The following is a 27,399-nucleotide window of genomic DNA, read 5'->3' on the forward strand; positions in this document are numbered from 1 at the left end:
ACAAACAAACAAAAAAAAAAACCCCAACCCACAATATTTGAAATGGCTTTGAAAGACTATAGTGACATTTCAACTCGGAAAGTATTCCGGAGAGTTATTTAAAGCGTGTGCGTCTTTCGTGGTTATCTTCAGTCTGAAATGCCGGTTTACCGCAGGTGGAAAGCTGCTTCCCGACGGCCGGCTGCAGGCCCTATAAAATACCATTTTCTCCCTGATTATTGGAATGCTCATTAATCAAAAAACAGTGTCGTTCAGGCGATCCTGACATCGAGGTAAGGGGCATTCCGATAGCCGGAGCAGGAAAAAATGGAGAGTAACCAGGTAGAAGCGTCTTTCATTAACAGGTTGTAATGACAAGAAAGGTAACAAGAAACTGTGTGTCCCCGTAGGGCAATGACACCTTTAATCCGGGGCGGCCCCTTGGCGCGGAGGGCGTCTGCTAGGAAGCTCCGCACCCCTTCCCTCGCTGGCTTGTCGGGGGGTCACGGTCTGTGAGCACAGAGCTGATGGAAACTGCCCCCTCGGGTCCTCTCCCCGGCTCCCCAGATGCCCGCACCTGCCCTCGCACCTCGGGCACCGGCCGGGCGCTGGCCCGGTTCGCCCGACGGTCATTCGACGAATTCGCATTGCTCGCCTCCCGTGTGGTGGCCGGCGGGGCGCAGCCTGGGTGGCCCCCATCCCGCCTCCACAGCGGGGACACACCCGGAGTTCCTGGAGGAGCGTCAGCACCTGCCTAAGGGAAATCGGGGCCACGGTGAGGGGTGCAAAGCCGGAGGAGCCTTGACGGGACAGGGCAGCGAGGCGACTTGCATGCACACCTGCGGGGACGACCAGGAGCTGGCTAGGCAAGGAAGGGAGAGGGCCCCAAGGTGACGCAGGCCGCAGAGGCAGGCTGCAGGTGGCCCCAGAGGAGCCGAGAGAGCGCGGGGGCCATCGGAAGGCAGGGCCTAGCCTAGGCCGACCCAGCGGGAGGCAGAGGAAGTCTAGGGACTGGCGAGACCCTGGAGGCCTGTGGAGACTCCCCATCCCTGTCTCCTAATAAATGGGGACTTGTCTGAGGGCTTAAAGCACGGTAGTTACCGGATGGTATTTGCATTTGTAACTAAAGATCCATAACTTACAGGAGAAGGTCTGTAGCTGAGGATAACTCTTTGAAAGGTAAATGGTGACATTAATAGATCTATTTATTTCCAGGATTCCCTCTTTTCATTTTTCGCTATCTTCTATTTTTACTGTTTTACCTCTTAAATAAAAAAAAAAAAAACTAACACCGATTCATATCATTCAAATAAAGCTGCCCACAACAATAACCAGCAGCCAGAGGACTTGACCTCACTTCCGTCACCGAGGTGACAGCGTAGGACCTCACGCATCGGGTGCTTGTAGCACGTGTGTGGGATGCGCACCGTGAGGGAAGAAAACAGACTGCGCATCCCTCGTGAGCTCTGCTTTTCCCCAGAAAATTTGATACTGAAATTCATTTCTTCACGAAATCCTGTCCTATCCGGTCATATTATTCTCTGGACCTTAAACAGTGGAGTCCTGAGATTTCATTCACTTCAACATGCTTGTCTCAGCAAAGAAATGACAAAATGGGTAACGAAAACAATCCATTTGCTGTTGGCCAGTGAACTGCTTCGATTGTTTCACTAATATTTTAGGATGAGAGATGGTTCCGCGGAACCTGGCATGTGCGGAGCCTCCCGGTACAGGGTCGTTCCCACCTACACCAAGACAAGAAGAAAATACTCACCGAGTCACTCCCCCGGCCGTTCAGACCCAGATGTTTTCCCTTATAGTTCGGAAGCGAGATTCTTACATAGGCATGTTAGGAAGTGATTCTGTATTAAGAACTCTAAAAAAGCAAAATTTGTGCTGTGGTTTTTCTAAATTGTGGTGTGTGAATGATGCCCATCGCTGTGCGCCCCGTGCTAGGGCCGCTCTGCATACGGGCGGAGGCGATGCGTGCAGCCGGGGACGGTCACCGGGTAAGGAAGGAGCTCAGAGGGCAGGCTGTCCCCTTCTGGGTCACAGAGTGGCCCGTTTGGCAGTATTTTACCGACTTACCTAACAAGTCACTTGTCCGTACGCTGGGAGTTTTAGAGGAGCATCTCAAGAAATAGAAAGTATCTCCAGGATCTCACTTTCTGATTAAAAAATGTTTTCAATCCCACGTGAAAATATTTGCTGACATCCAACAGGCCGTCTAATATGAGGCATCCTATCGGAATTGTGTCTTTTCCATAATTCCAATCTGTTCAAAAAAGAAAAGTCGGTGTGAACTTACACAGTCGCCGTGACCGCTGTCTTACAGCGTTTTCAAGAGGGTTTTTTTTTTTTTTCTCTTTGCTTCTTCTGTTCCAGAAGTGGTGTTTAAATTCACAAGTGATATTTCTTTTTTTTTTTTTACTTGTTTTTTTTTTTTTAAAGATGTTACTTATTTATTCATGAGAGACCCAGAAAGAGAGAGAGGCAGAGACCCAGGCAGAGGGAGAAGCAGGCTCCATGCAGGGAGCTTGACGTGGGACTTGATCCCAGGACCTGGGGTCACGGCCTGGGCCCAAGGAGACACCTCTCCCCCGCTGTTGAGCCCCCCGGGCGCCCCTAACAAGTGATATCTGAGGATTCAGGTAGTCCCTAGTCCCTAGTCCCTAGAGAGACCCTCGGTGAGCCTGCAGGTGCCCGTGTGCAGGGCCGACCTGGAGCCCGGCGGCCAGGTTCCCGTCTCTAGGGACGTGGCATCAGTTGCTGCCGGGGTGTCTCAGGGTAGGGGCACGTTTGAGTCTTAAGAAAGCAAAGCCAGCCATCGCCTTCCTAAAGTGACGACGTGTTTCTGTGCCCCCTTCTCTCGCCCTTGCAACCGCGGAACAGAATCATGAGTTTGTGGATGAGCAGGTCTTCGAGGAGAGCTGCATGGAAGTGGCGCCCGGCAACCGGCCTTCCAGTCACAGCCCCTCTCTGTCTTCACAACACGGAGTCACCAGCACTTGCTGTTCACGACGACACAAGAAAACCTTCCGCATCCCAAATGCCAACGTGTCAGGAAGCCACCGAGGCAGTGTGCAAGAGCTCAGCACGATCCAGATCAGATGCGTGGAGAGGACCCCGCTGTCGAACAGGTACCCAGGGTGATCCTGCAGGCCCCCTGCTGCTGGGTGTGCTGGGCAATCTTTGGGGCGGTGGGTGGGGGGCAAAGGGCATTTATTTATTTATTTATTTATTTAGTATTTATTTATTTATTTATTTATTTATTTATTTATTTAGACAAATACACCTGAGAAGCACCGTGGCATCTAAATCCTGGTTCCTAGGGTTTAAAATGAGACAGAAACTAATAGGGTAACAAGTAGGAAAGTGGACCTGCTGCGACCCTCCCGGGGTCGGAAGTAGCAGGTGTACAGTATAAAGGGTAGAAAGAAGCTGCGGTGGCCAGGCACGCACGCAGCGCGGCTCCCACCTCTCTACCTCCACCACGTTGGCTTAGGGGAGCAGATACCTTTCTACTAGGGGCCCCAAAGCCTGAGACGATAGCGAGGCAACACCACTCCAGAGACGAATTAGATTGATGCTGACATCATTGGAAAGTGCTCAGCGCCACCTACACAGACACCTTTGATGTAAGAGTGAAAAATAAAACCATGCGTACACGAGTGTCTCAACATATGATTTTGATCATAAAGATATTTGGGGCCACAATGAACACAGAAATCAATCCATTACAAATAAAAATATATAAGTGAAATGCTAAAATTGTTCACCTCTGGTTCCTTCATGGACGATTTAAGTGGGATTTTTCTACTGGGATTTCCCTTTGCTTCTCTTTATTGGTTACTTGTTTTTACCACAAACATGTATGTGTAACAAAAGGTAACAATACAACTGATTAAGAACGATCAGTTTCTGCCAACATAATTTTGCTTTGTCCTTCAAATTAAATAGCTGTGTTTTTATATTAACAGTCTATCAGTCCAGGGCTGCTCCTTTGTTCTCATTCAACAATCTTTGTGAAAAAGCTGGATGAGATTCTGAATTCGGGCTGTGTTGATTTACATAAATCAGATGTCTCTGGGACCAGAATATTAAATTTTGGAACGATGGAAGATTTCTGTTTCCCACATTTTCTACCTCTGCGTTGTTCTCCATCTGTTCCAAAATTAAGTAGAAGGCGGAGAAGTGATCAGAAAGAAAATTTTAGGACATACACATATTGAGTGAGATTTCCATGAAAATAAGGTAATTAGGTTTGAGTAATTAACATCCTAGGTGCACCCTCCTTGTTCCTCTCCCCTTTTCCCTCCAGCCAGATGGAGTATACACCTTGTGTGAAAATACCACGGGGGAAAATCTTGAATTTCTGGTAATGGCTAACTTGGAGAGGGGACGGGGTTCTTAGAACTACTTGTCACTAAGTTGAGAGCTTTAAGGGCATCTTTACCCCTGTGGCCAAAAGAACTGAGACATGTTCTCGGGTCGTTGAGGTACATCCCTTCCGTGAGCATCGCAAAGCTCTCAGGGGTCCCGTCTGAAAACGATCTTACTTTGCCCAACCCAGACTTTCCAAAACCGACCCGAGTCTCTTCCTTGCAGTTTTGTAGAACACACTTTGAGACACACTTGATGGAACCAGCTCGAGGTGCCTTCTAGACACTTACTTAATGCCAGTGACCTGGCTGACGTTCACCTCCACATGTACTAGGCTTGGTCCTTCGTTTTTTGGGGTTTTTTTTTGTTTTGTTTTGGTTTTTTTTTTTGGTTCTTCGTTTTTTAAAAAAAAATCACGGTGACTGTTCTAGAGATACTTAAAACGTTACGGACAAATGTGAAAACACTTTCCTCGGTGGTAGGGAAAACAGGGTTTCCGTAAACAGCTTACTTTTAAAAAAAAATCTCTCTCTTCCTCATCAGCCGGTCCAGTTTAAACGCCAAGATGGAAGAATGTGTTAAACTAAACTGTGAACAACCATATGTGACTACAGCAATAATAAGCATCCCAACACCTCCAGTGACCACCCCGGAAGGAGACGACAGGCCAGAGTCTCCAGAGTACTCAGGAGGCAATATTGTCAGAGTGTCTGCTTTGTAAGACAATTGGAATCAGGTCTAAGAGAACTGGAGCTCTGGCTGGGCAAAGAATCCCATGCGGAAGGAAGAAGACACAATACACGTTTTGCAGATGAGAACAGCAAAGCGAGAAGGTTGGCAGTGAAGTAAAAAAAAAACAAAGCTTCCAAACTTGAGGATGGAAAGGAAACCACCAAATGGCATTTCTGGGCAGAGTTTGACCTGTCATGCAGAGGAAGAGTCTGTGACCCTTTGACTTTGTGAATGAGCACAATGAAATGCCGCCTATCGATGCTTCTTATGATCTGAACTCTTTTTTAATAAAAATAAATAAAACAAATCTTTGAACATAATGTTCCAGTTGAATGCAAAACAAAAAAAAATATGGAAAACATTTTGATAAAAATTTTTCCTGTTAAAACCATGAACATTGGCTATGATGAAGATTATTACGTATTAAAAAAAAAAAAAAGAAACTCCTACGACACATTTGTATTGACTGAAGGAAACCATCATAATGCATGCTAGAATTCTTTGGAGCAGTGATTTCAGTGTCCTTCTGTTGTCTTCAGAATAGGCATGATAAACTATAATTGTAGAAAGGGGGAATTTCTGTGCACTTACAACAAGCTGATTGTTCATGTTCCATGGTGGGCTGTGCAAACAAACTCCTTTTAGAGCTGCGGTATTTCTCATGGGGATGCTCATTAGTAAATCTAACGTGTTCAGATAGTTCAGTATTAATTATCGTTTGACCTTGCACCTAGATACTGTTACAACCGCAATAATTCATTGTACACCTGTTGTATCAGGAATCAGGATTTTTTTGTTGTTGTTGTTGTACCTTCCAGATCTTCATAGATACAGTAAGAGCCACGTTCGTAGAGAAACTTGCGGTGTGGCCGGGTTTTAGAGAACTTTTTAATCCAAGACTATTGTGCCATAAATGTCTTTCGGTAACATTCTCTGGTCCGCTGTACCCCCCCGTGACGGTGCATTATCTGTTCTTGGACTTCTTTAGCGCCTTTCTATTGGGTTTGTCGTCATCAACCGGACTGACGTTTTGTAGTTCAAATGACTTTCCTACTTTTGTAGTCCCCAGCATATTACCTTGTAAGTAGATCGCTATCGTCAATCCCCTTGTCAAAAATTAGGAGAAAGGAGTTGACATCCGTGAATGATCTCTCTAACCTCTTTGCTGTTAGGGAAAAAGCCCAGACACTGGACGTATCGCTATGGGTTTCAGGCAAAGAGTAGGCTGGGATTGATGTCACAAAATCAGTAATCCCAGAACTTCGCTTGATGTATTATTTATTTTACTTTAGATCTTGAATACACTTTGAGAACAACCGATGTGAATTGAAAGGCAGAGATAAACTAGAGTGCTTTACGTAGCAGTATTTGACGAAAGCACGCTTTCCACACCCGTGGAGAAGGCGGCACGAATGTATCTGAGAAAGGTCCCTGTGTCCTGCGAGGAGCGATTTTCTCCACTAAATCAGGACAGGAGTTTGATGATGCAACGTCGATCTCTGTGTACATTTAAGTGAAAAGTCTCTACAGCTTTTCACCTTTGAGATATATCAGCAGACGTGTCTGCGCGTGACAGTGTAAAAAAGTTTTACGTCGAATGAAAAGTTTTGTTCATTCCAAACCACCACTGTAAGAAATAAAGTTTAGCCTCCGTACACGGAAAGAATTAATAATTATCCCTCTACTATAGAAGATTTTAAAAATGCTTATCATAATTTATCATAAAAAGGAATTAATCCAACCATTTTCAAGTAAAGCCAGAGATCCTTGCTTCCCATTTCTAGAATAGCTTCTAGAACAGTGCTGTGCACATGGTAGATCTTAACAAATAATTCGCTGAATAAAAGTAAGATCCTCTCTACTATCTCTAGGGAAGAACTGGCTTCATTTCTAGTACGTCTTTTAAAAAGTTACTAATCTTCCTGGAGCGTGGATATTAACAATTATATTAACACCTGCCTCATGTCACTTTATGCTTCTAGAGCAAATATAGTGAAACTTCTGTGATGGCATTTGTTGAAAAACTTTTTAAAAAGTAGACTAAGGAAACCGCAGTCGGGAATACTTAGGTCTTCTGATTCCCAATGAAAAGTTCTATTTTCATGTTCTTAATACTACATTAAAAAAAAAAAAAAGCAGTTAGGCTATTTTAGTTGACAGTTCTGCCTCCTTTTCGACTTCTCATTTATCCCAAACTCTTAATTTCTTTAGATTTTTGGAAAAGAAAAAAAAAAACTTTTTGGTGTTTTAGGTGATTTAAAAAATATACTGTGTTGGTGGTGAATGACTATTGATGACTGTGTTAAGTGCATCTGTATTGTAAGTGAAATGTAATTATTTCTGTGTACCATATGGAGTAACCGAGGTCATTGTTTTTGACAATTTTGTTTGAAATTCATATATCTTATTTCAAAGGATAGCATAATATCTGCATTATGCTGGAAAAAAAAATAGACCTTTGGAGAATACTTAAATAAAACATGTGCATGCTTGAACAGGACCACGTGGTTGACCGTTGCTCTTTTTTTCCTGGGCTTCCTTCCTTTCCAAGATCTAGGACGTGCCGCACCCGTACTTGGGAGAACCTTGTAACATGTAGGAACTCAAAGAACCCGTTGATTGTGAGTAACACCTAAATCTCGTCTAAATCAGTAGAGGCAGTAGATTGCTGCCCACAAAGGGGATTTAGGAGGAGACGTTTTAAAGGAACAGTTTAATACTGTTTAATGATGAAAGAGTGCCCACTGCTTCAGATGATCCTTTTTGGAAATACCTTGGTACCTACAACTCTGTAGCTACTACCTAATTCAAGTAAATCTTACAAGGTCTTGTTGGTCACCGCCCCCCCCCCCAAAAAAAAAGTAGGATGGTTACAATCAGTTGTTTTTGTTTGTGCGATACTTTTAGGTGGGGTGCTCTCTGCAGTGTGTCTAGACCCGGTCTATGAGCCGGACCCCCACCTGCTGCGTGCCTCTTGGACGGCGTGGGCAGAGAGGCTGGCGCCTGAGCCTCATATACCTCCTGTCCAGCAAACGAGCTCCGAGGCGAGGACGTTGGCCAGAGCTCCGTCAGAATCTCAAAGATTCTTTTCTAGTTGGGGAAACAAGGTGGTGTATTTCTCTAGCTCTAGGTATGCGTATATATGTACATTTACATGTATTTATTCTGAGACACATACCTAGATTTTTATTCTTTTATAAAAAAAAAAAAAGTTCATCTGATGGTTTCTCTTTAGTAGGAAACAAAAAGCCAGGAAAAGTTTAAAGCTTATTAGAAAAGGGAGAAACACAGAGTAAATCATTTAGTTCCAAGAGAGATTTCAAAGAGCGATCACTGGTGTTCCTCTTGGTGGACAGTCTCCTTTTTTTTTTTTTTTCCTTGTTAATTCTTTTCCTTTAGAGTCCTTGATTTATTGAGATGCCCATCCTGCGTTGAAAAGGTCTAACACATCTCCCTATTCCTTCAGCCGAGTGACACCATTGGCTTGGAAATAGCCTCCAGGGAGTTCTATCACCGGCTGCTGGCACCATTACTCAACAGAATAAAAAGGATTCTTGATATCAAATACATGACTCCTCAGAGCTTCATAAGGAAGGCATCTCCTCTTCCCCGGAGTGCTATTAGGTGTTTGTTTTATTAACTCACAGGTACAAAAATGGTTATTGCTCTGCACTGCGTAGATTTCATCAGAATTTTCAACACGCCTGCATAGGCACACGGCACTTCCTGGGAAAAGAGGAGCCTACGTTGGCTATACATCACCTGGGCGTGTTTGGGGCAGTAAAACACTCGTGAAAGAGTCAGATGTTTTACTTTTCAGAAATTATTACTTTTCAACAGCACATTTGCTTAAGACAATTATAAAATATATTTATTGCAAAAAGCTTTTAGTGGGAGTGATATTACATCCATACTTTCTAATTCTCTGTTCTTTACTGTCCACTTTACCTTTTCCCAGCTTTCTCTTCAAACACTAATCATTCTTTTGCTAGATCATTCTCTCCCTTTCCCTAATCATCTTTCCCTCTTTTTTTTTTTTAAACTTTTATTTGTTTTGGTTTTTTTTAAATATTTTATTTATTTATTTATTTATGATAGACATAGAGAGAGAGAGAGAGGCAGAGACACAGGCAGAGGGAGAAGCAGGCTCCATGCAGGGAGCCTGACGCGGGACTCGATCCCGGGTCTCCAGGTTCACGCCCTGGGCCAAAGGCAGGCGCCAAACCGCTGAGCCTCCCAGGGATCCCCTCTTTCCCTCTTTTTTACATGGAAATCCACTAGGTAACTACTGTCCATTCTACATATAATTCAAATTCTTGAGTGCATTGAATGGGCCAGACACTGTGATAGGTGTCGGAGAGACGGAGCTCAAACATCCAAACCAAATCCTCCTCAAGGAGTTACATGCTGGAAAATAGCTTGGCCTCTGCTGTACACTGTTATTCATAATCTTACACTACAAGTATTTTTCTTTCTGCCACATTAACAGTCATTTTTCTACCTCAATCTCCTGAAACGTGTTTTCAACAGAGGCTACATCGAGGTGGTATTCTTAAAAGGACTTTTTAAAACCCTCGCATCGGGGGATCCCTGGGTGGCGCAGCGGTTTGGCACCTGCCTTTGGCCCAGGGCGCGATCCTGGAGACCCGGGATCGAATCCCACATCGGGCTCCCGGTGCATGGAGCCTGCTTCTCCCTCTGCCTGTGTCTCTGCCTCTCTCTCTCTCTCTCTCTCTCTCTCTCTCTGTGACTATCATAAATAAATAAAAATAAATTTATAAAAAAAAAAAAAAACCCTCGCATCGTATGATTAAAGTCCTCTTTCCGTAGGCCAGGGTCTTCCCTCTGTGGGGGTGTAAGGGAAGGGCAGATGAATCCCTACCTCCCTGCTTGGAAAAAGATCAGGTAGTAAGACAAGGCAAGATAAAACAGGGAAGGAAGCAGAAAATTGACATTTACATTTTGAATGTGGTAAAAAACTAGGCTTCCCCAAGTTTCCACTCTGTCCTTCCCACCATGGTTTCAGGGGATAGAAAAGAAAGCCGCTAAAATAGTTTTGCAGAAAGAGTATACATAAGCCTGCTGCGAATCCTGTCGCCCCACGTCAAAGCTGTTCATCTGATTGATCCCATTGTACTATCTGAAAGATACTCGGACGGCAGAGCAGTAAGGGTAGAAAGAAGGGTGAGTGCGTAGTCAGCAGCACTCGCCAGAGTGCGGGCCCACGTGGCCTGTGTCTTTTCCAAGGGATGGGGCTGGCCAGCCCAGGGTATTGAAAGGTGGGAACCAACGATGGGGAGAGAGACACGGAGAAACCCCAGAGCAAAGACGGAGGGTGTTGACAGGGCTGCCGGGTGCTCGAGCGTCATCCTTGGGCTCTGATTCTACGTTCGACCCTCTTGACTTCGATCAAGTTGGCATAGTCCTGGACCTTGGGTAGATGATTTTCCCATAACAGAGTGAATTATGTGCCAGAACATCCATTATCGGGGCACCCGGGTGGCACGGTAGACTAAGCGTCTGACTCTTGGTTTCGGCTCAGGTCGTGATCTTGGGGTCATGAGACCGAGCCCCACATCAGGCTCTGCGCTCAGCACAGCGTCTGCTTGAGATTCCCTCTCCCTCGGCCTCTGCCCCTCCCACTTGTGCTCTTTCTGTCTCTCTCTCTCTCTCTCTCTCTAATAAATAAATAAATATTTTTCAAAGACAGCAGAACATCCATTATCTCCTGCTTGCTCCCCTTTTTGAACAAAGCCTGTGAATATTTTCAAGGTTGCTGCTCAGGGCTGTAGTGCTCGTAATGGAACAGAGATATTCTGGAATTAATGTCAATAACCGCAATTCCCACCCTTCATTATTTCTGTGTCTTCCTCAGATTCTTGCGAAACTTCCAGGGGGTGGCGGTGGGGTGCCTATTGACATTTAATGCCATGTGCAAACTAAGGTGCAGAGACTTAGGTAGGCAAAAAAACTGCACGAGTCAGTATCCCAAATTAATATGAGACAAGTTAAAATATCCTTGGAGTTCCACATTCTCTCAAAGAATTCCAAAAATTTTCTCTAGGTCCTTGATATTTTTTTTTATTTGCTCCTAATAAAATAGAGAGCTTCAATAAAGGTGTAAACACCGACATTTGATTTATATAGAACTGTAGAAAATTTAATGTACCTTTTAAAATGGTACTTGGGATATAACTACTTCTCATAAAACTTCTTCTTTGGGCTTCATCGTTTGCTTGTTTTATGCTCCAAAATAACAGCGGGCTATTAATAATATCTCTTTACCTTCCACCTCAATCTTTCCTACTTCTCAACAGGTAAATGTGTTAGTCATCATAAGTATTAACATTGTGTCCAAAACTCCTTTTCCGTGGAAACTTAGTTTGAAACTATGATTAAAAAGAAATGTATAGAAAATTTAATATTATGAAGGTTTATCACTGTCAAATCCTAGTGAAGATGATAAGGGTCGAAATTCTCATGTCTGCTTGTTTTTTTTTTTTTTTTCCAAAGTAGGAATATGCAGCAGGTAGACCCTAATATAAAAAACCAGACTATATTTTGGAAAAGGAGACACCTAGATATACTATGAGATGGCTCCAGTAGTATCTAAAATGAAAAGCTTTTTCCATCCAAGGATGGGGGGACCCACTAACGAGAGACTAAAAGACATGGAGCCGTTTGTGACTAGAGGCATTTGAAACCACGTGCTGTTTGGGAGATGCAGAGTTTGGAAAGACCAGACACGTCAGACGCCACGTCTGCTTCCTTGGCTGCTCACCGAGTGTTCCCCTCCCTGGTCAACATTGTGAGAAGGCAGTTTGACTAGTCCGCATTTATTTTCTATTAGACGTGGGTTAGGAGTTTTGTAGGCCTATCTGAAATTAATCCACGTGACCTCCCTCATCACCTGGAGCCTCAAATCATAATAAGTATCTGAACGTACATTTAGACTGAATGCTAGGATAATTGCAATAAACCCAAAGTCCGTTACAAAGTGAGAATCTAAATGCCTCCAGTGTACGTGTCTGAGTATCTCTGATTCCAATTAAATATATTTCCGTAATAATTCCTGACTCTAGGCAAGATTTAAAGGCAAATGAACTTCAAAATTATGATTGTTGATTTGTAACGGCCCAGGTTGCCCTTCCTCGTAACAGAGACTAGGTCTGATGCCCAACCCGTATCATAGGAGCAGAGCCACCCAACGGGCTCCTACGGGAGAAAAGAGCCAAACAAATAGCTGCATGGAAGCATCTAGGGCATCTTTCCTGATAGAGATATGTAAGAGGTGCTGTGGAAAGAGAAGTTCTGAAGAAATGTCTTGTGTGTGCATTTCTATGTTTAATCATAGATCACCATGTAATTTGTGTAGTGGTTCTGTTACGAAATCTCTCTTATGTCTCAGATAAAAGTCAGGACGGAGGTGTGAGAGGGCAGGGCCCACACTCGCGCTGGAACAGGCACAATGTACAATTCCGTTTCTTTCCCTACCGGATGAAATAATAGTATTTTAAGGAAATTTTGGAAAGCATTCTTTCTTGCCAGTAATCATTGTATCTTGGGTGCATTGTTGTTGTTTTTTCCCTCTGTGGATCGTAGAAACTCATCATGTAGCTATGTCTAGGCTTTTAAATGAATCTTCCTGAAAAGGTGGATCAAAAATAGTATTCTCAGGATCACCGAACAGCATCAGCTTTGCTTTGAAGTTGGGGTGTGAGCGCCCGGAGGTGCCTGATGGCACGGGGACGGGCGGGGCCCAGGAACCGGCGGACCACGGCGGGTCGTGCGGGGTCACTTGTACCTAAAGTGGTGGATGGCCTTCCGGAAAATGTGCTCCATTTCTTCTCCAAGTCTCCTTTAAATTGGGAGGTGATTGTATCTGTTAGTGGAAACGTGGAAAACCATCCGGTTTTGTTGCCTGAAGGTAAAGGACAGCAGAGACCTGGAGTTCTGGGGGAGCCCTGGGCTGCTAGGGACCAACCCCGCCTCGCCGGCCACCCAGGCCCTCCCTGCGCTTGGGGACCCTCTGCCCTCAGGGGACCCTGCGCCCTCCGTGGGCACCGCACCACCCGGGGGAGGCCCCAGGTCCCAGGGCCCCGGCTCCACCCCGGCAAGGTGCAGCTGCCCAGGTGCTGCGAGCCCGTGAGCCCCCAGGTCAAGGCCGCAGCTGCAGACGGCGCAGACTTGGGGCGCCCGGCACCAGGTCGGGCCTCGTGGCTCCCCCGGACCAAGCAGCTCCGTCTGCCCTTCACAGCTCGCGGCTCAGCGCCGGGTAAGGACGCACGGAGGGAAAGGGGGAGACGTGCCCGTGCACATCCACACCCCACATGCTCGTGCACATCTACACCCCACATGTCTGTGCATTTCCGCCCCCAACAGTCTCCCGTTCGTCGACACTAACATGCACTCGGGCCCCATCTGAGCGCGGGACACCGCCCTGCACTTCACTTACAGGCGAGACGTTGAGGAACATCGTGTGACTGGCCTATATTTCTATTACTGCGTTTTCATCACTGAGGTGACAAATACGACCGCTGTCGTCATAGCTTTTGGGTCTCTTTGAAAAGTGGAGCGTGAGGCTAGCCAGGACCCAGCTGGCACACTGGGCGCAAGGGCCCTGTGGGAATGGGGGGTGCTCCTGAAGGGGTCACGCGCAGGTCCCGGGACAGACCCAAGTTCAGAAAAGGTCTGTGCAAGGAAGGGGCACCTCTGGGGGCCAAGGGAGAGGGGGCATTACCCAAGGGGGAGACCAACCTCCCTAGGCGCTGCGCCGCGGTCCACAAGTTAGAGGAGCTCGTGGGCCTCTTAAGCCCCACGGGCAGGCGGGGGGGCGCGATGGGCACAAGTGGGGCGACCCCGCGCCCTCGCTCCAGCCGGAGCCCACGAAGACTTCTGGGCAGAGCGTGCTTTTTAGAGGTCACCTCAGTTGCTTGATGCGGGAGGATGCGACGGAGAAAAGGCAGGAAAGGAAGCCGCGAGCCTGATGAGCAAACCCTTTGGGTGACTCACGGGAGTGAGGAGGGATGGCCTGGGAGGAGGGGTGACTTAGGGAGCGGGCTGGAGCTGAGGCCGAGGCCACACACTTACCTGCCTGTGCAGAGACCCATCGGCTTGTGCAGACACCTACCTGCCTGTGCAGAGACCTACCTGCCTGTGACTTAGGGAGCGGGCTGGAGCTGAGGCCGAGGAGGCCGGGGTCACTGAGCGTGGCATGAGCAGATCCTCGCAACGCAGTCGATTTCTGATTCGGGAAGGTGAGCCGAGGACAGTGTCATCTGCCAAGATGGTCAGGAGCTCTGCTCAACGTGCCCGTGAATCGTCTGAGAGGAGTGGGAGAAAAAATAACAAAATGAAGAAGAATTAGTAAATATTTATTAAATGCTGACTACAGGCCAGACGCAGTTTTTGAGTACTTTAAGTGTATTACTTCATTTATCACCGAAAAACCCCGTGGGCTCAATACGTGGCTTCTCTGGTTTATAAAGAAGCAGAGGCCTGTGAAATGTGGCACAACGTACACAGGGTCACCCGGCAAATGAGTTGCAAAATTGGCATTGAACCCCAGAAATCGATGCCAAAGCCTGGAAGCTTAACATCCAGGGACCTCCAGCTCAGGGAAGCTGTTTGGCCCCATCTGCTTCTCAATTATGGTGGCCCTGCTTGTGCAGACACCCACCTGCTGTGCAGAGACCCACCTGCCTATGCAGAGACCCACAAGCTTGTGCAGACACCTACCTGCCTGTGCAGAAACTTACCTGCCTGTGCAGAGACCTACCTGCCTATGCAGAGACCTACCTGCCTATGCAGACACCTACCTGCCTGTGCAGACACCTACCTGCCTGTGCACAGACCTACCTGCCTGTGCAGAGACCCACCTGCCTATGCAGAGACACACCTGCCTATGCAGAGACCCACCTGCTTGTGCAGACACCTACCTGCCTGTGCAGAAACTTACCTGCCTGTGCAAAGACCCATCTGCCTATGCAGAGACCCACTTGCCTGTGCAGACACCTACCTGCCTGTGCAGAGACTTACCTGCCTGTGCAGAGACCCACCTGCCTATGCAGACACCTACCTGCCTGTGCAGACACCCACCTGCTGTGCAGAGACCCACCTGCCTATGCAGAGACCTACCTGCTTATGCAGAGACCCACCTGCCCGTGCAGAGACCCACCTGCCCGTGCAGAGACCCACCTGCCTGTGCAGACACCGACCGGCCTGTGCAGACTATTACCTGCCTGTGCAGAGACCCACCTGCCTATGCAGAGACCCATCGGCTTGTGCAGACACCTACCTGCCTGTGCAGAGACTTACCTGCCTGTGCAGAGACCCATCTGCCTGTGCAGAGACCCACCTGCCTGTGCAGACACCTATCTGCTTATGCAGAGACCCACTTGCCTGTGCAGACACCTACCTGCTGTGCAGACACTTACCTGCCTGTACAGAGACCTACCTGCCTATGCAGAGACCCATCTGCTTGTGCAGACACCTACCTGCCTGTGCAGACACCTACCTGCCTATACAGAGAAACACCTGCCTGTGCAGATACCTACCTGCCTGTGCAGACACTTACCTGCCTGTGCAGAGACCTACCTGCCTGTGCAGACACCTACCTGCCTGTGCAGAGACCCACCTGCTTGTGCAGAGACCCGCCTGCTTGTGCAGAGACCCACTTGCCTTTGCAGAGACCCACCTGCCTGTGTAGAGACCCACCTCCCTGTGCAGAGATCTACCTACTTGTGCAGAGACCCACTTGCCTGTGCAGAGACCTACTTGCCTGTGCAGAGACCCACCTGCTGTGCAGAGACCCACCTGCCTATGCAGAGACCTACCTGCTTATGCAGAGACCCACCTGCCCGTGCAGAGACCCACCTGCCCGTGCAGAGACCCACCTGCCTGTGCAGAGACACATATGCTTGTGCAGAGACCCACCTGCCTGTGCAGACACCTACCACAGCAGGTAGCCAAGCCCCCCGCCTGCAGACATGCGTGTGCATAGACTCAGGCTCACAGTAACACGATGAGACACATGTACATCAGACTAGCCCACGCAGTGTGCACATCCACACGCACACAGTGCAGATACACCTGCGCACACACACAACGGAGATGCACCTGTGCACATGCTATGTATTAAGCAGCAGGCATTTTCTTTCCAGGGAATAGATCTTTATTAATAGCACTCATAGGCCATCTCTATCGGCTTTGCGTTCAGTAACTCAGAGCTCCTGACGCACTGGTGTGCCCACGTAGTGATCCCAATCCTCCTCATTATGTTTTGTTTGGCGCGGGGGTGGGGGGTGACTTTTTCTATAGAATGTGCACAAATGGCGAGTCTCGGTCACTTCTATAGTGATACTTCTGACCCCGGGTGTTCTGTTCAATTGTTTCCCATTATTACTACTCAAATATACGTTCTAATTTTTTAGTGACAATTGAAATAAGATTTAAATTCCAGTTAGCCCCTCCCCCGCCCCAATGGTGTAGATGGTATGTGTGAGAGCGCGTGATTGGTGTGGCTGGCCCGTGGGCACGGACAATACCAAGTCAGAGCAAAGAGTTGGGGTCTGTTATTCTCAGTGACTAGAAAGCAAATAGATTCATTCTTCTGCATGTGGCTGTCCCAATGTTCCCAGCACCATCTATTGAAGAGACTTTCTTCCAGTGGATAGTCTTTCCTCCTTTGTCGAATATTAGTTGACCATAAAGTTGAGGTCCCACTTCTGGGTTCCCTATTCTGTTCCATTGATCTTTGTGTCTGTTTTTGTGCCAGGACCACACTGTCTTGATGACCACAGCTTTGTAGTCCAACCTGAAATCTGGCATTGTGATGCCCCCAGCTATGGTTTTCTTTTTTAAAATTCCCCTGGCTATTCGGGGTCTTTTCTGATTCCACAAAAATCTTAAGATAATTTGTTCCAACTCTCTGAAGAAAGTCCATGGTATTTTGATAGGGATTGCATTAAACGTGTACATTGCCCTGGGTAACATGGACATTTTCACAATATTAATTCTGCCAATCCATGAGCATGGAATATTTTTCCATCTCTTTGTGTCTTCCTCAATTTCTTTCAGAAGTGTTCTACAGTTTTTAGGGTATAGATCCTTTACCTCTTTGGTTAGGTTTATTCCTGGGTATCTTATGCTTTTGGGTGCAATTGTAAATGGGATTGACTCCTTAATTTCTCTTTCTTCAGTCTCATTGTTAGTGTATAGAAATGCCACTGACTTCTGGGCATTGATTTTGTATCCTGCCACGCTACCAAATTGCTGTATGAGTTCTAGCAATCTTGGGGTGGAGGCTTTTGGGTTTTCTATGTACAGTATCATGTCATCGGCGAAGAGGGAGAGTTTGACTTCTTCTTTGCTAGTTTGAAAGATCTTAATGTGAGACAAGAGTCCATCAAAATCCTAGAGGAGAACACAGGCAACACCCTGTTTGAACTTGGCCACAGTAACTTCTTGCAAGATACATCCATGAAGGCAAGAGAAACAAGCAAAACTGAACTATTGGGACTTCATCAAGATAAGAAGCTTTTGCACAGCAAAGGACACAGTCAACAAAACTAAAAGACAACCTACAGAATGGGAGAGGATATTTGCAAACGACATATCAGATAAAGGGCTAGTTTCCCAGATCTGTAAAGAACTTATTAAACTCAACACCAAAGAAACCAACAATCCAATCATGAAATGGGCAAAAGACATGAAGAGAAATCTCACAGAAGAAGACATGGACATGGCCAACAAGCACATGAGAAAATGCTCTGAATCACTTGCCATCAGGGAAATACAAATCAAAACCACAATGAGATCCCACCTCACACCAGTGAGAATGGGGAAAACTAACAAGGCAGGAAACCACAAATGTTGGAGAGGATGCGGAGAAAAGGGAACCCTCTTACACTGTTGGTGGGAATGTGAACTGGTGCAGCCACTCTGGAAAACTGTGTGGAGGTTCCTCAAAGAGTTAAAAATAGACCTGGCCTACGACCCAGCAATTGCCCAGATGGGGATTTACCCCAAAGATACAGATGCAGTGAAACGCCGGGACACCTGCACCCCGATGTTTCTAGCAGCAATGTCCACAATAGCCAAACTGTGGAAGGAGCCTCGGTGTCCATCGACAGATGATGGATGGAGAAGCTGTGGTCTGTGTATACAGTGGAATATTCCTCAGCCATTAGAAATGACAAATACCCACCATTTGCTTCGACGTGGATGGACCTGGAGGGTATTATGCTGAGTGAAGTAAGTCAATCGGAGAAGGACAAACATTATATGGTCTCATTCATTTGGGGAATATAAATAATAGTGAAAGGGAATAAAGGGGAAAAGAGAGAAAATGTGTGGGAAATATCAGAAAGGGAGACAGAACAGGAGAGACTCCTAACTCTGGGAAACGAACTAGGGGTGGTGGAAGAGGAGGAGGGTGGGGGGTGGGGGTGACTGGGTGACGGGCACTGAGGGGGGCACTTCACGGGATGAGCACTGGGTGTTATTCTATATGTTGGCAAGTTGAACACCAATAAAAACAAATTAAATAAATAAAATAAATAAAATAAAATAAATAAATAAATAAAATAAATTAAAAAATGCTATTTTTATTTTATAAAAATAAAAAAAAAATAAAAATAAAAATAGAAACAAAGAGGCTTAAACGGAGGAGTAACAGGAACTGATTTTGCTCCAACTGCCCCCCCCCCAGGTGTTCAGCAGAGAACACTTACTGGGACCAAAGAAGAAGTGAGAGCAGACACACCCCACACAACAAACCATTAAGGGGAGAGTGGACTGGGCCAGAACAGCGGGACCAAGAAAGTCTGGGAGGTGCAGGAAAGGTGACAAAGGAAGTGCCGGCAGGACCTGCTGGGGGACGACACGGAAGCCACGGAGGAGCTTAGACAACGGGGGGACTTCCTGAGAAAGGGAGGCCGGGAGAGAAGTGGGGGCTCCAGCTCCCCCGGCCAGCGAACATTTCAGTGCATGTGACCTCCGTGGGGTGCCCAGGGGCAGCGGGGTGCCCAGGAGGAGCAGTGGGGTGCCCAAGAGCAGCGGTACATGCCCAGGAGGAGGAATGGGGTACCCAGAAGCGGCAGGGTGCCCAGGGGAGGCAGGGTGCCCAGGAGGAGGTGGGGTACCCAGGGGAGGCAGGGTGCCCAGGAGGAGTGAGGTGCCCAGGAGGAGCAGGGTGCCCAGGAGAGGCAGGGTGCCAGTGGAGGCGGGGTGCTCCGGAGGAGTGGGGTGCCCAGGGGAGGCGGGGTGCCCAGAGGAGGCAGGGTGCCCAGGAGGAGCAAGGTGCCCAGGAGAGGCAGGGTGCCCAGAGAAGGCGGGATCCCAGGGGAGTCAGGTGCTCAAGGGAGGCAGGGTGCCCAGGAGGAGCAAGGTGCCCAGGAGAGGAGGGGTGCCAAGGGGAAGCGGGTGCCCAGGGGAGGCGGGGTGCCAAGGGGAGGCGGGGTGCACAGGGGTGGCGACTAAAAACCCTAGGTAGTGGGGAGGGTCAAGTCCTCACACAAGTATAAGGGGTGCGAAGATAAAGAGGGTGCACAAAGCTCGACAGCATGGGATGTCAGCAGGCGGGTGTGCACACGGAGAAGCAGCATCTACAGGGACCTGGCGGGTGAGCGTGCACACGGAGAAGCACCCTCCGTGGGGACCCGGGCGCCCCGCCACCTCGGCAGAGAGGAGGGACAGGAAGGAGGGAGAACTCGGCCGAAGGCTGAGCCAGGGGCGCCGGGCCCCCAGCTGCCATCGGGACCCGGCAGAGAATCCGAGGTGTTTGGAGGCACCGAGCTTTGGGGTCACAGGTGCCGCAGCAGCGGGCGACCAATCCCTGGCCCGGAGGGGACAAGTGCTGTGGAACCGTGTCTATTAAGTTCCCCTCTGATGTTTTTCTCATTTTATCTCTAAGGGGAAAAAAAAAAAAAAACCCGACCTGCTCGTGTGTTTGGAGAGACCAGAACCGGTGTCCTCACTTCTGCACCAAGAGGCGAGCATGTGTGGCACGAACCCGCGGGTGGGGAACGTCGTCCGAATGCGGCCGTTTTGGCCTAAGAACCGCCAACTCCGTCGGGCTGGTCTCTGGGGGTCAGTGTCAACGTGCCGTGGATTTTGCAAAGTGCCCTCCAAAGAATCACTTTGGAGCCTCCTCGGCACCCCGCCGTTGCAGGGCTGAGCCCAGGACACACGGAGGGTCCGGGGGTGACGAGTGGCTGGTGCCTGCAGAAAGGAGCAGCTCGGCCTCGCCCTGCACCTGCACCTGCACCTGCACCTGCACCTGTCGGCGGGGCCGCGGAGGTGTAGCCAGGCCTTTTGGTTTGGTTTTTATTTATTTGAGAGAAAGAGGATGAGTGGTGGTGGGTGGGGGGGTGGCAAGGGAGACGCAGAGTCCCTGTGGGCAGGGGGCCCGGGGGGCCTGGCCCGGGGACTGAGCAGAGGGCAGGTGCCCGCGGACAAGGCACCAGGTGCCCCTGCACCCAGGCCTCGAGCCTCACCGTCTGCGTCTCTGAAACGAACTGCTGCCGCCTCACAGGACGGTCAGGGGCAGTGACACTCGTGCAAAGGCGCCCCTTTAACGCCGAGGCTTGAGGTTGACCGCGGGCCACCCCTGTCCACTCCCCACTCGTGGGGGCTCCCGGAACAGCTGGAGAGAGGCTGGGGCCCCGCGTGCTCCTGCCTGCGGGTGGGTGTGCCCTGTGGAGCTGGGCCCTGGAGCCGAGCCGCCGGCTGCCCACGTGTCCCCACGGCCTCCTCCCGGTCAGCCGCCGGGATCCTCAGGGACTTGTTCCTTCTACTCTTCCATCCTGCGTGGCGGGAGCTTTTCTACGTGCATCAAAGACCCGGAACATCTCAGGGAATAGATTCCAAGTGAGCGTGGCTGACACCTTAGGCCTCAGGCTCTACGCTCCGTCTCTGCGTTGAGACCCTTAAAGAGACCCGGGCTGCGCGGGCGGCCGGCGGCAGGCGACCTGGGCCTGGACGAGTCCCTACAGGTGAAACGTGTGTGCTCCTGGCTGGGTATTAGGACAACTGCGCCCGGACTTCATTGTCCCTCCTCCTCCTCCTCCTCCTCCTTTCTTCTCCTCCTCCTCCTCCTCCTCCTTCTTTTTCTCCTCCTCCCCCTCCTTCTCCTCCTTCTTCTTTCTTCTTCTCCTTTTCCTCCTCCTCCTCCTCCTGCTCTTCTTCTTCTTCTTCTTCTTCTTCTTCTTCTTCGCTTTCTCCTTTTCTTTTCTTTTTTATTTTATTTTCTTTTCTTTCTCCTCCTCCTCCTCCTCCTTCTCTTCTTCTTCTTCTTCTTCCTCTACCTCTGCTGCTGCTGCTTTCTCCTCCTCTTTTCTTTTCTTTCCTCCTCCTCCTCCTCCTCCTTCTTCTTCTCCTTCTCCTCCTCCTCCTTCTTTTTCTCCTCCTCCACCTCCTCCTCCTCCCCCTTCCTCCTCCTCCTCCTCCTCCTTCTTCTTTTTCTTGTTCTTGTTCTTCTTCTCCTCCTCCTCCTCCTTCTTTTTCTTGTTCTTGTTCTTCTTCTTCTCCTCCTCCTCCTCCTTCTTCTTTCTTCTTTCTTCTTCTTCTTCTTCTTCTTCTTCTTCTTCTTCTTCTTCTTCTTCTTCTTTCTTCTTCTCTTCTTCTCCTCCCCCTCCTTCTCCTCCTCCTCCTCCTCCTTCTTTCTCCTCCTCCTCCTCCTCCTCCTCCTCCTTCTTCTTCTTCTTCTTCTTCTTCTTCTTCTTCTTCTTCTTCTTCTTCTTCTCTTTCTTCTTCTTCTCCTTTCCTAACCTTTAACATAAAGGAGAAGGGCATTCATAGGGGAAACTGCTGGTCTCCAGGAATAAATGAATAAAACCACCATAGTGATGAGATGGATCTACCTAACTAGTCAAAGAAAAACGCAGAACTGGCATCTCTTCACAAAAAAAAATTCAAGTTAGAACATAAGTTTCGTCTATTTTTGTTTTTATCTTCTTAGAAGTTAATCTTTTTAAAAGATTTTATTTATTTATTCATGAGAGACACAGAGAGAGAGAGAGGCAGAGACACAGACAGAGGGAGAAGCAGGCTCCCTGCAGGGAGACCAATGTGGGACTCGATCCCAGGACCCCGGGATCGCGCCCTGAGCCCAAGGTGGACACTCAACCACTGAGCAACTTCTGTTGCTTCTGGGTGCCCCAGAAGCTAATTTTTTGTAGTCAATTCTTCTAAAGAGCCTTTATTATAAGAATCACTTTTCTGAACTTTAGCAAATGTTCTGCAATGCGATCTGTACTACAAAACATACTTGCTCACAACCGTTGGCTTCATCTCCATTGTTTGAGATGCTAAAATCTTTATTACGAAATATTTTGAGGATGCTAAAAAGTAGGAAAAATAAACAAACGCTACATTCTCACCACCGACACCCAACAAACGTGACTTGTTTGTTTCAGATATTTCTATTATTTTTAAGAAAACAAGAGTTAAGATGGCAGGCGAAGCTTTCCAGGTTCTAACCCCCTTCCAGCCCCTCCGTGCACAAAGCCGACAGCCTTAGGTTTGTGTGTTAGCCTGTCCATTCATGCTCTGGTGATTATTCTATATATGTGCATCCACACTAAGTGGAGCGGAGATTCCAGAAAGTCTTCAGTTTATCATAGACGAAGGGGTTGTAAGGTGGGGACAGGAATTAGGAATGCTTTTACCAGGTGCGACCCCTCACCCGGCCGATAACTCCGTCTTAAGGAAGTTCCTGGAAAACACTACGGTGACCCAGGCACTGAGCCTACGCGGGTGACGAAGGGACCTACACCCTGGGAGGCCCGGGGGCTTCAAGGCCACGGTGACCCTGAGCGACGCCGCACGGGCAGCAGCAGCATGAGGGCCGCGAGCAAGGCTTTCGGCCCGGCGATCTGTGCCCGAGCCAAGGTCACCGTGGTCCTCAGGGAAGTGTGTGCGGAGAGTTGGCGCACCAAGAAGTAACGATCGTCTTTAATTCTCATGACCAGTCTTGACTTTAGTTGACTCTGGAGTCCCGACGTGTCACCCAGCGCCCATGCTTGAGCCGGGTTGTAGACAGGCGCCCTTTCGGTGAGGGAGGACCAGCACCCCGGGACGATGCTCCCGCCAGAAGCTCACGCTGACCGGCGTGGCCGCGTGCTGGGGGGTCGCCCTCGGATGTTGCAGGGATTGGGGGGCCAGGCAGGAGCTCACGCGGGTTCAGGAGTCAGAGCGGGGGCCTGGGAGGTCGCTGAGCTGCGTTCCAGGGTGCCCGGAGGCCACAGGCCCGCCGCGGGAAGCAGGGCTGGCCCCGCGGGGCTGTTGCGGTGGCTGGGGCGGGCCTGCCACTCACTTGGGTCTCGGCCACAGCTTCTGGGGGCAACTGGGTCACCCCACGATGGGCCGTGTCCCCATGTCAGCTCTTTGGCCTCTAGACTGAGGACAACACGGCGGGAAGGGTGAAAGGAAGTTGGCTGTGATGGGCCTCCCTTCGAAAATAGAGAAATCCCCCAATTTCAGAGACGGGGTGGGTGTCTTGTCACCTGTCCCGGCTGGTTCGCCTGCCGGGTCTGCGCCAGGGACAGGTGATCTCGTTCAACTACATGGGCTATCGTAGAAGCCACTCAGTGGTATCACCTCAGTGCATGTGGTCACAGGAGGGTCCCCAGCCGCCCCCCAGGACTGGCAGGTGCTTTTCCTCTGGCCGGTTGGCCAGGCCACCCGAGCCACGTGCCTCCCTGTCCCCTGCATCAGCCAGCTGCCTCGGAGCCTATGCCCCTGCAGGGTCCCCCCCGGCAGGGGCCTGGACCGTCTCACTGTCCCAGCCCCCAGGCGATGCTGGCCGCCCCGGGGATGACATGTATGGGGTACGGTGGCCATGTGTGACACCTTGTCCTCAGCCTGCACTCTCACGCTCCGGGCTCGTCCCTTTACCCCATAAAGAGAAGGAAAGTGACACCCCAACTTCCCCTAAATCACTTCTCCTACAGGGCGTGCTCGCTGTCCCTGACTCCTCTGGCCGTTCCCGGCCCGTCAGCTCCCCGGCCCTGCCTCTGACACGCACACGACCGAAGCTGCACGCGCTCATCGGCCCCCGTCGTGCAACGCACAACCACTCTGCGCCGGGCCCCGCGAGCCAAGCGGTGGGTGTGCACGCTGACACACGGCTGCGGCAGCACACGAAGGCTCCCGCCGGGCCCACGGGGCAGCTCCCACAGGGACTTCAGAAGCGCTGCAGGGACACGGGACAACGCCAGCCTCAGACCTCTACCCCGGGTCGGAGCTTGTCCTTCAGATCCCCGCAGTGTCCCCTCTGGGCCGTGACACGCGCGCCCTCCGATCCAGAGCCACAGCTTTCGTTACAGCATCTCTGCTCTGCAGGCGCCTCTTTGGCCCCTGGCACCGCGCTCCTGCCGATCTGCCTAGGAAACCGGGGGCTCAGCCTTCCCGCCCTGTGCACGCGCCTGAGCTGCCCAGGCCTCCCGGGTGTCCCTCACCCACGCGCTGCCCCACAGCGCCTGCTGCTGTCGCCGGGCCTGCCCTCGCCACCTTCCTCCCCTGTGCCTCAAGCCCTCTCCACCTGGTGCCAACATAGACTTCAGGAGTAGAGCCCTACTGCTGCTGCAGACCCCGTGGAGGGGGCGGTGGTGGCAGGGCCCTGCTGCTGCAGACTCCGTGGTAGAGGCAGGGCCCTGCTGCTGCAGACCCACGGGGTGGGGCCAGGGCACTACTGGTGCAGACCCCATGGGGAGGGGGGACTAGGGCTCTGCTGGTGCCGACCCACAGGGTGTGGGGGTTTAGGGCCCTGCTGCCGCAGACCCCGTGGGGGTGGCAGGGCCCTGCTGGTGCAGACTCAAGGGGAGGGGGCCAGGGCCCTGCTGGTGCAGACCCACGGGGGGTGGGCAGGGCCCTGCTGGCGCAGACCCACGGGGGTTGGGGTGCTAGGGCCCTGCTGGTACAGATCCACGGTGGGGTGGTGCAGAGCCCTGCTGTTGCAGACCCATGGGGTGGGGGGGGCAGGACCCTGCTGGTGCAGACCCACAGGGGGCTCTCACGGCCCCCGCATCAGGTCCCAGATTCCTGCGAGGCCCTCCCCTACCTGCCCTCGCCCTGCTTCTGCAGGCCCAGGGGCTCCTTCCTGCGGTGGGCGCACCCCGCCAAGGCCCATCCCTTCACCTTCTTTACAAGCACCCTCACCGGAAATATGCTTCGTGTTTTTTTCTCATTAAAAATCTGCCCCACAGAGTTCCCAGGATGGGCCAAACCCTCAGCCTGCTTTCACAACTTGCTTCTCTGAGATCCTCAGCCTGCGCCAGGCACTTGTGTGGACCAGAGTGTCAGTGTCGAGGCACTTGCCACCCGATGAGTACCTGTAGCGGGCAGAGGTTGCACCAGGCGCTGGCTAAGTGCTCCCCGTCCGTTTGTCTCATCTCTCCAATTACATTGTGAGTTTCCCGAAGTAGGGATTCTAGTTGGGATTTTTGTGGGTTTTTTTTTTTTTCTGATTTTCCTGGTGTCCAGCCCAACCTATTCCACAGTAGATGTTCAGTGAATCTTACTAAATTGAATTGAATTGGTCTCAAACTTGGCAAGACAAAACAAGATGAATTCCAAGGAAAACTCAGAAAAATAGGAGGGAATTAGAAAGCTGAGTGTCAGACTGATTCATATGGAAACTTAAGCACCGTGATCGCGCGTCAGACCTTCATCACAGCAAATTTCTTCTCCCATTGTGCTGCAGCACAGCTTTCCAGAGGGAAATAGATTTTTAAGCTACGCATGTGTGAAGAACTTAGCAACACAAGGGCAGTTAAAATCCCACACGCTTGGTCCATAATATATAAAAGGTAATCGTCCAAAGCTTAGTTTTTAATTCAGGAAAATACAACTCTTTTTTCCCCTCCTCCTTCACTGGTCGAGCTTCAGGATCCTGCCCTTTTGACAAGCATTTGAGCAATGAATTATAAAACAAAGAGGACTTTCTCCTGCTCCGGTAGGAACGGATGCCTGCCATCTTTCTTACTAGATCAATCAAAGATCATTACTTCTAGGCCTATTTTGTTAAAATCTTCTTTTAGGAAGAAGAGAAAAAAAAAAAAAAATCGTCCCAGAAGCACAGTGGAGATGCCGTGGGCTGGAGTAATGAAGTGAAAGAGGTGTTGCGTCCGGTTGCCCGGCTCGTGGGGTCCTTGCAAGGCTCTAACAGGTCAGATTTTGTGTTTTGTTTTGTTTTGTTTTGTTTTGTTTTGTTTTGTTTTAACAGGTCAGTTGTAAGAGCAGGCTCAGCTCAGCGTTCGATGTGCTCGGCTCTGTTGGGGTGAGATTTCCTTACACCAAACAGAAGAAATTTAGTCAAGTCCTGATGAACGAAGTATTAACCACTAGACCGTGAGGTTAGGAAATTGCTCAAATGGTTAATGAAGAACAGAGATCAGCAGAGCTCGACACCCAGGTCGAGTAGAAGCAAGGCAAGACGTGACCACGTTCCAAACAGGCAAGGAGGGACCTACCCGAGCGGCGCCGGGGTCAGTTCGAGACCTTCAATCACCTGCCATCCCCACGATCGTTTTCACGTTTCCTGCCCCCCTTTCCTTCTTGACGCAACCACTGATCTGCTTTCGTCACTATCGATTCATTTGAATCTTCTAGAGTTTTACATAAATGGAATCACGCAATATGCATTATTTATTGTTTGGCTTTTCTCACTGGACATAACTACTTTGATTTCCACCCAGGTTGCTGTACGTATCAGTAGGTCATTCCTTTTGTTGATAAGCTGCTTTCTCTAGGCATGATTATTTTGAGACTTACCCATGTTGTTGCAGGCGTCAATAAGCCATTCTTTTTTTTTTTCCCTTGTTGAGTAAATATTCCACGATACGGATATAATGCAATTTGTCCGTTCACTCGTTCGTGGACATTTGCCGTGTTGCCAGCGTGGGGCTATTGCTAACGAAGCTGCCATAAACATTCGTGCATAAGACTCGGTACAGAAATATGGACAAAGAGCTTTGCTCTCTCCTTAGTAAATAAAATACCTAGGAGAGGAACAGGGAATCAGAGGTTAGGTGTACGTTTAGGAATTTAAGGAACAGTCGAACTGATTTCTGAAGCGATTGGGCCACTTGACGTTTGCACCTGCAGCGTATGCGAGTTCCAGTTCCTCCACGTCCCCATCAACACCTAGTATTGTCAGACTTTTCAACTTTAGCCTTTATAGTAAATGACACATTGTGGTCTTATCTAACACTTTTCTGATGAATGTTAGGATTTAACATTTCTTTCATGTGCTTATTCTTCATCTGCACGTCTTCTTTGTGAGTCAGTTGTCCATATATGTAA

General features: G+C 49.5%; 1 protein-coding gene across 1 annotated transcript in view; it reads left to right on the forward strand.

The window, feature by feature from the left end:
- Positions 1-7,594, forward strand: part of KCND2 (potassium voltage-gated channel subfamily D member 2) — a 480,490-nt gene extending 472,896 nt beyond the window's left edge. Inside the window, exons 5-6 of the mRNA XM_041727330.1 lie at positions 2,872-3,119; positions 4,906-7,594. Coding sequence (XP_041583264.1) covers positions 2,872-3,119; positions 4,906-5,083 — 426 coding nt within the window. The 3' untranslated portion in view covers positions 5,084-7,594. The remainder of the gene's footprint in view (positions 1-2,871; positions 3,120-4,905) is intronic.
- Positions 7,595-27,399: the final 19,805 nt, after the last annotated feature.

This window comes from Vulpes lagopus, chromosome 13, assembly GCF_018345385.1.
Source record: "Vulpes lagopus strain Blue_001 chromosome 13, ASM1834538v1, whole genome shotgun sequence".
Lineage (NCBI taxonomy): Eukaryota > Metazoa > Chordata > Mammalia > Carnivora > Canidae > Vulpes > Vulpes lagopus.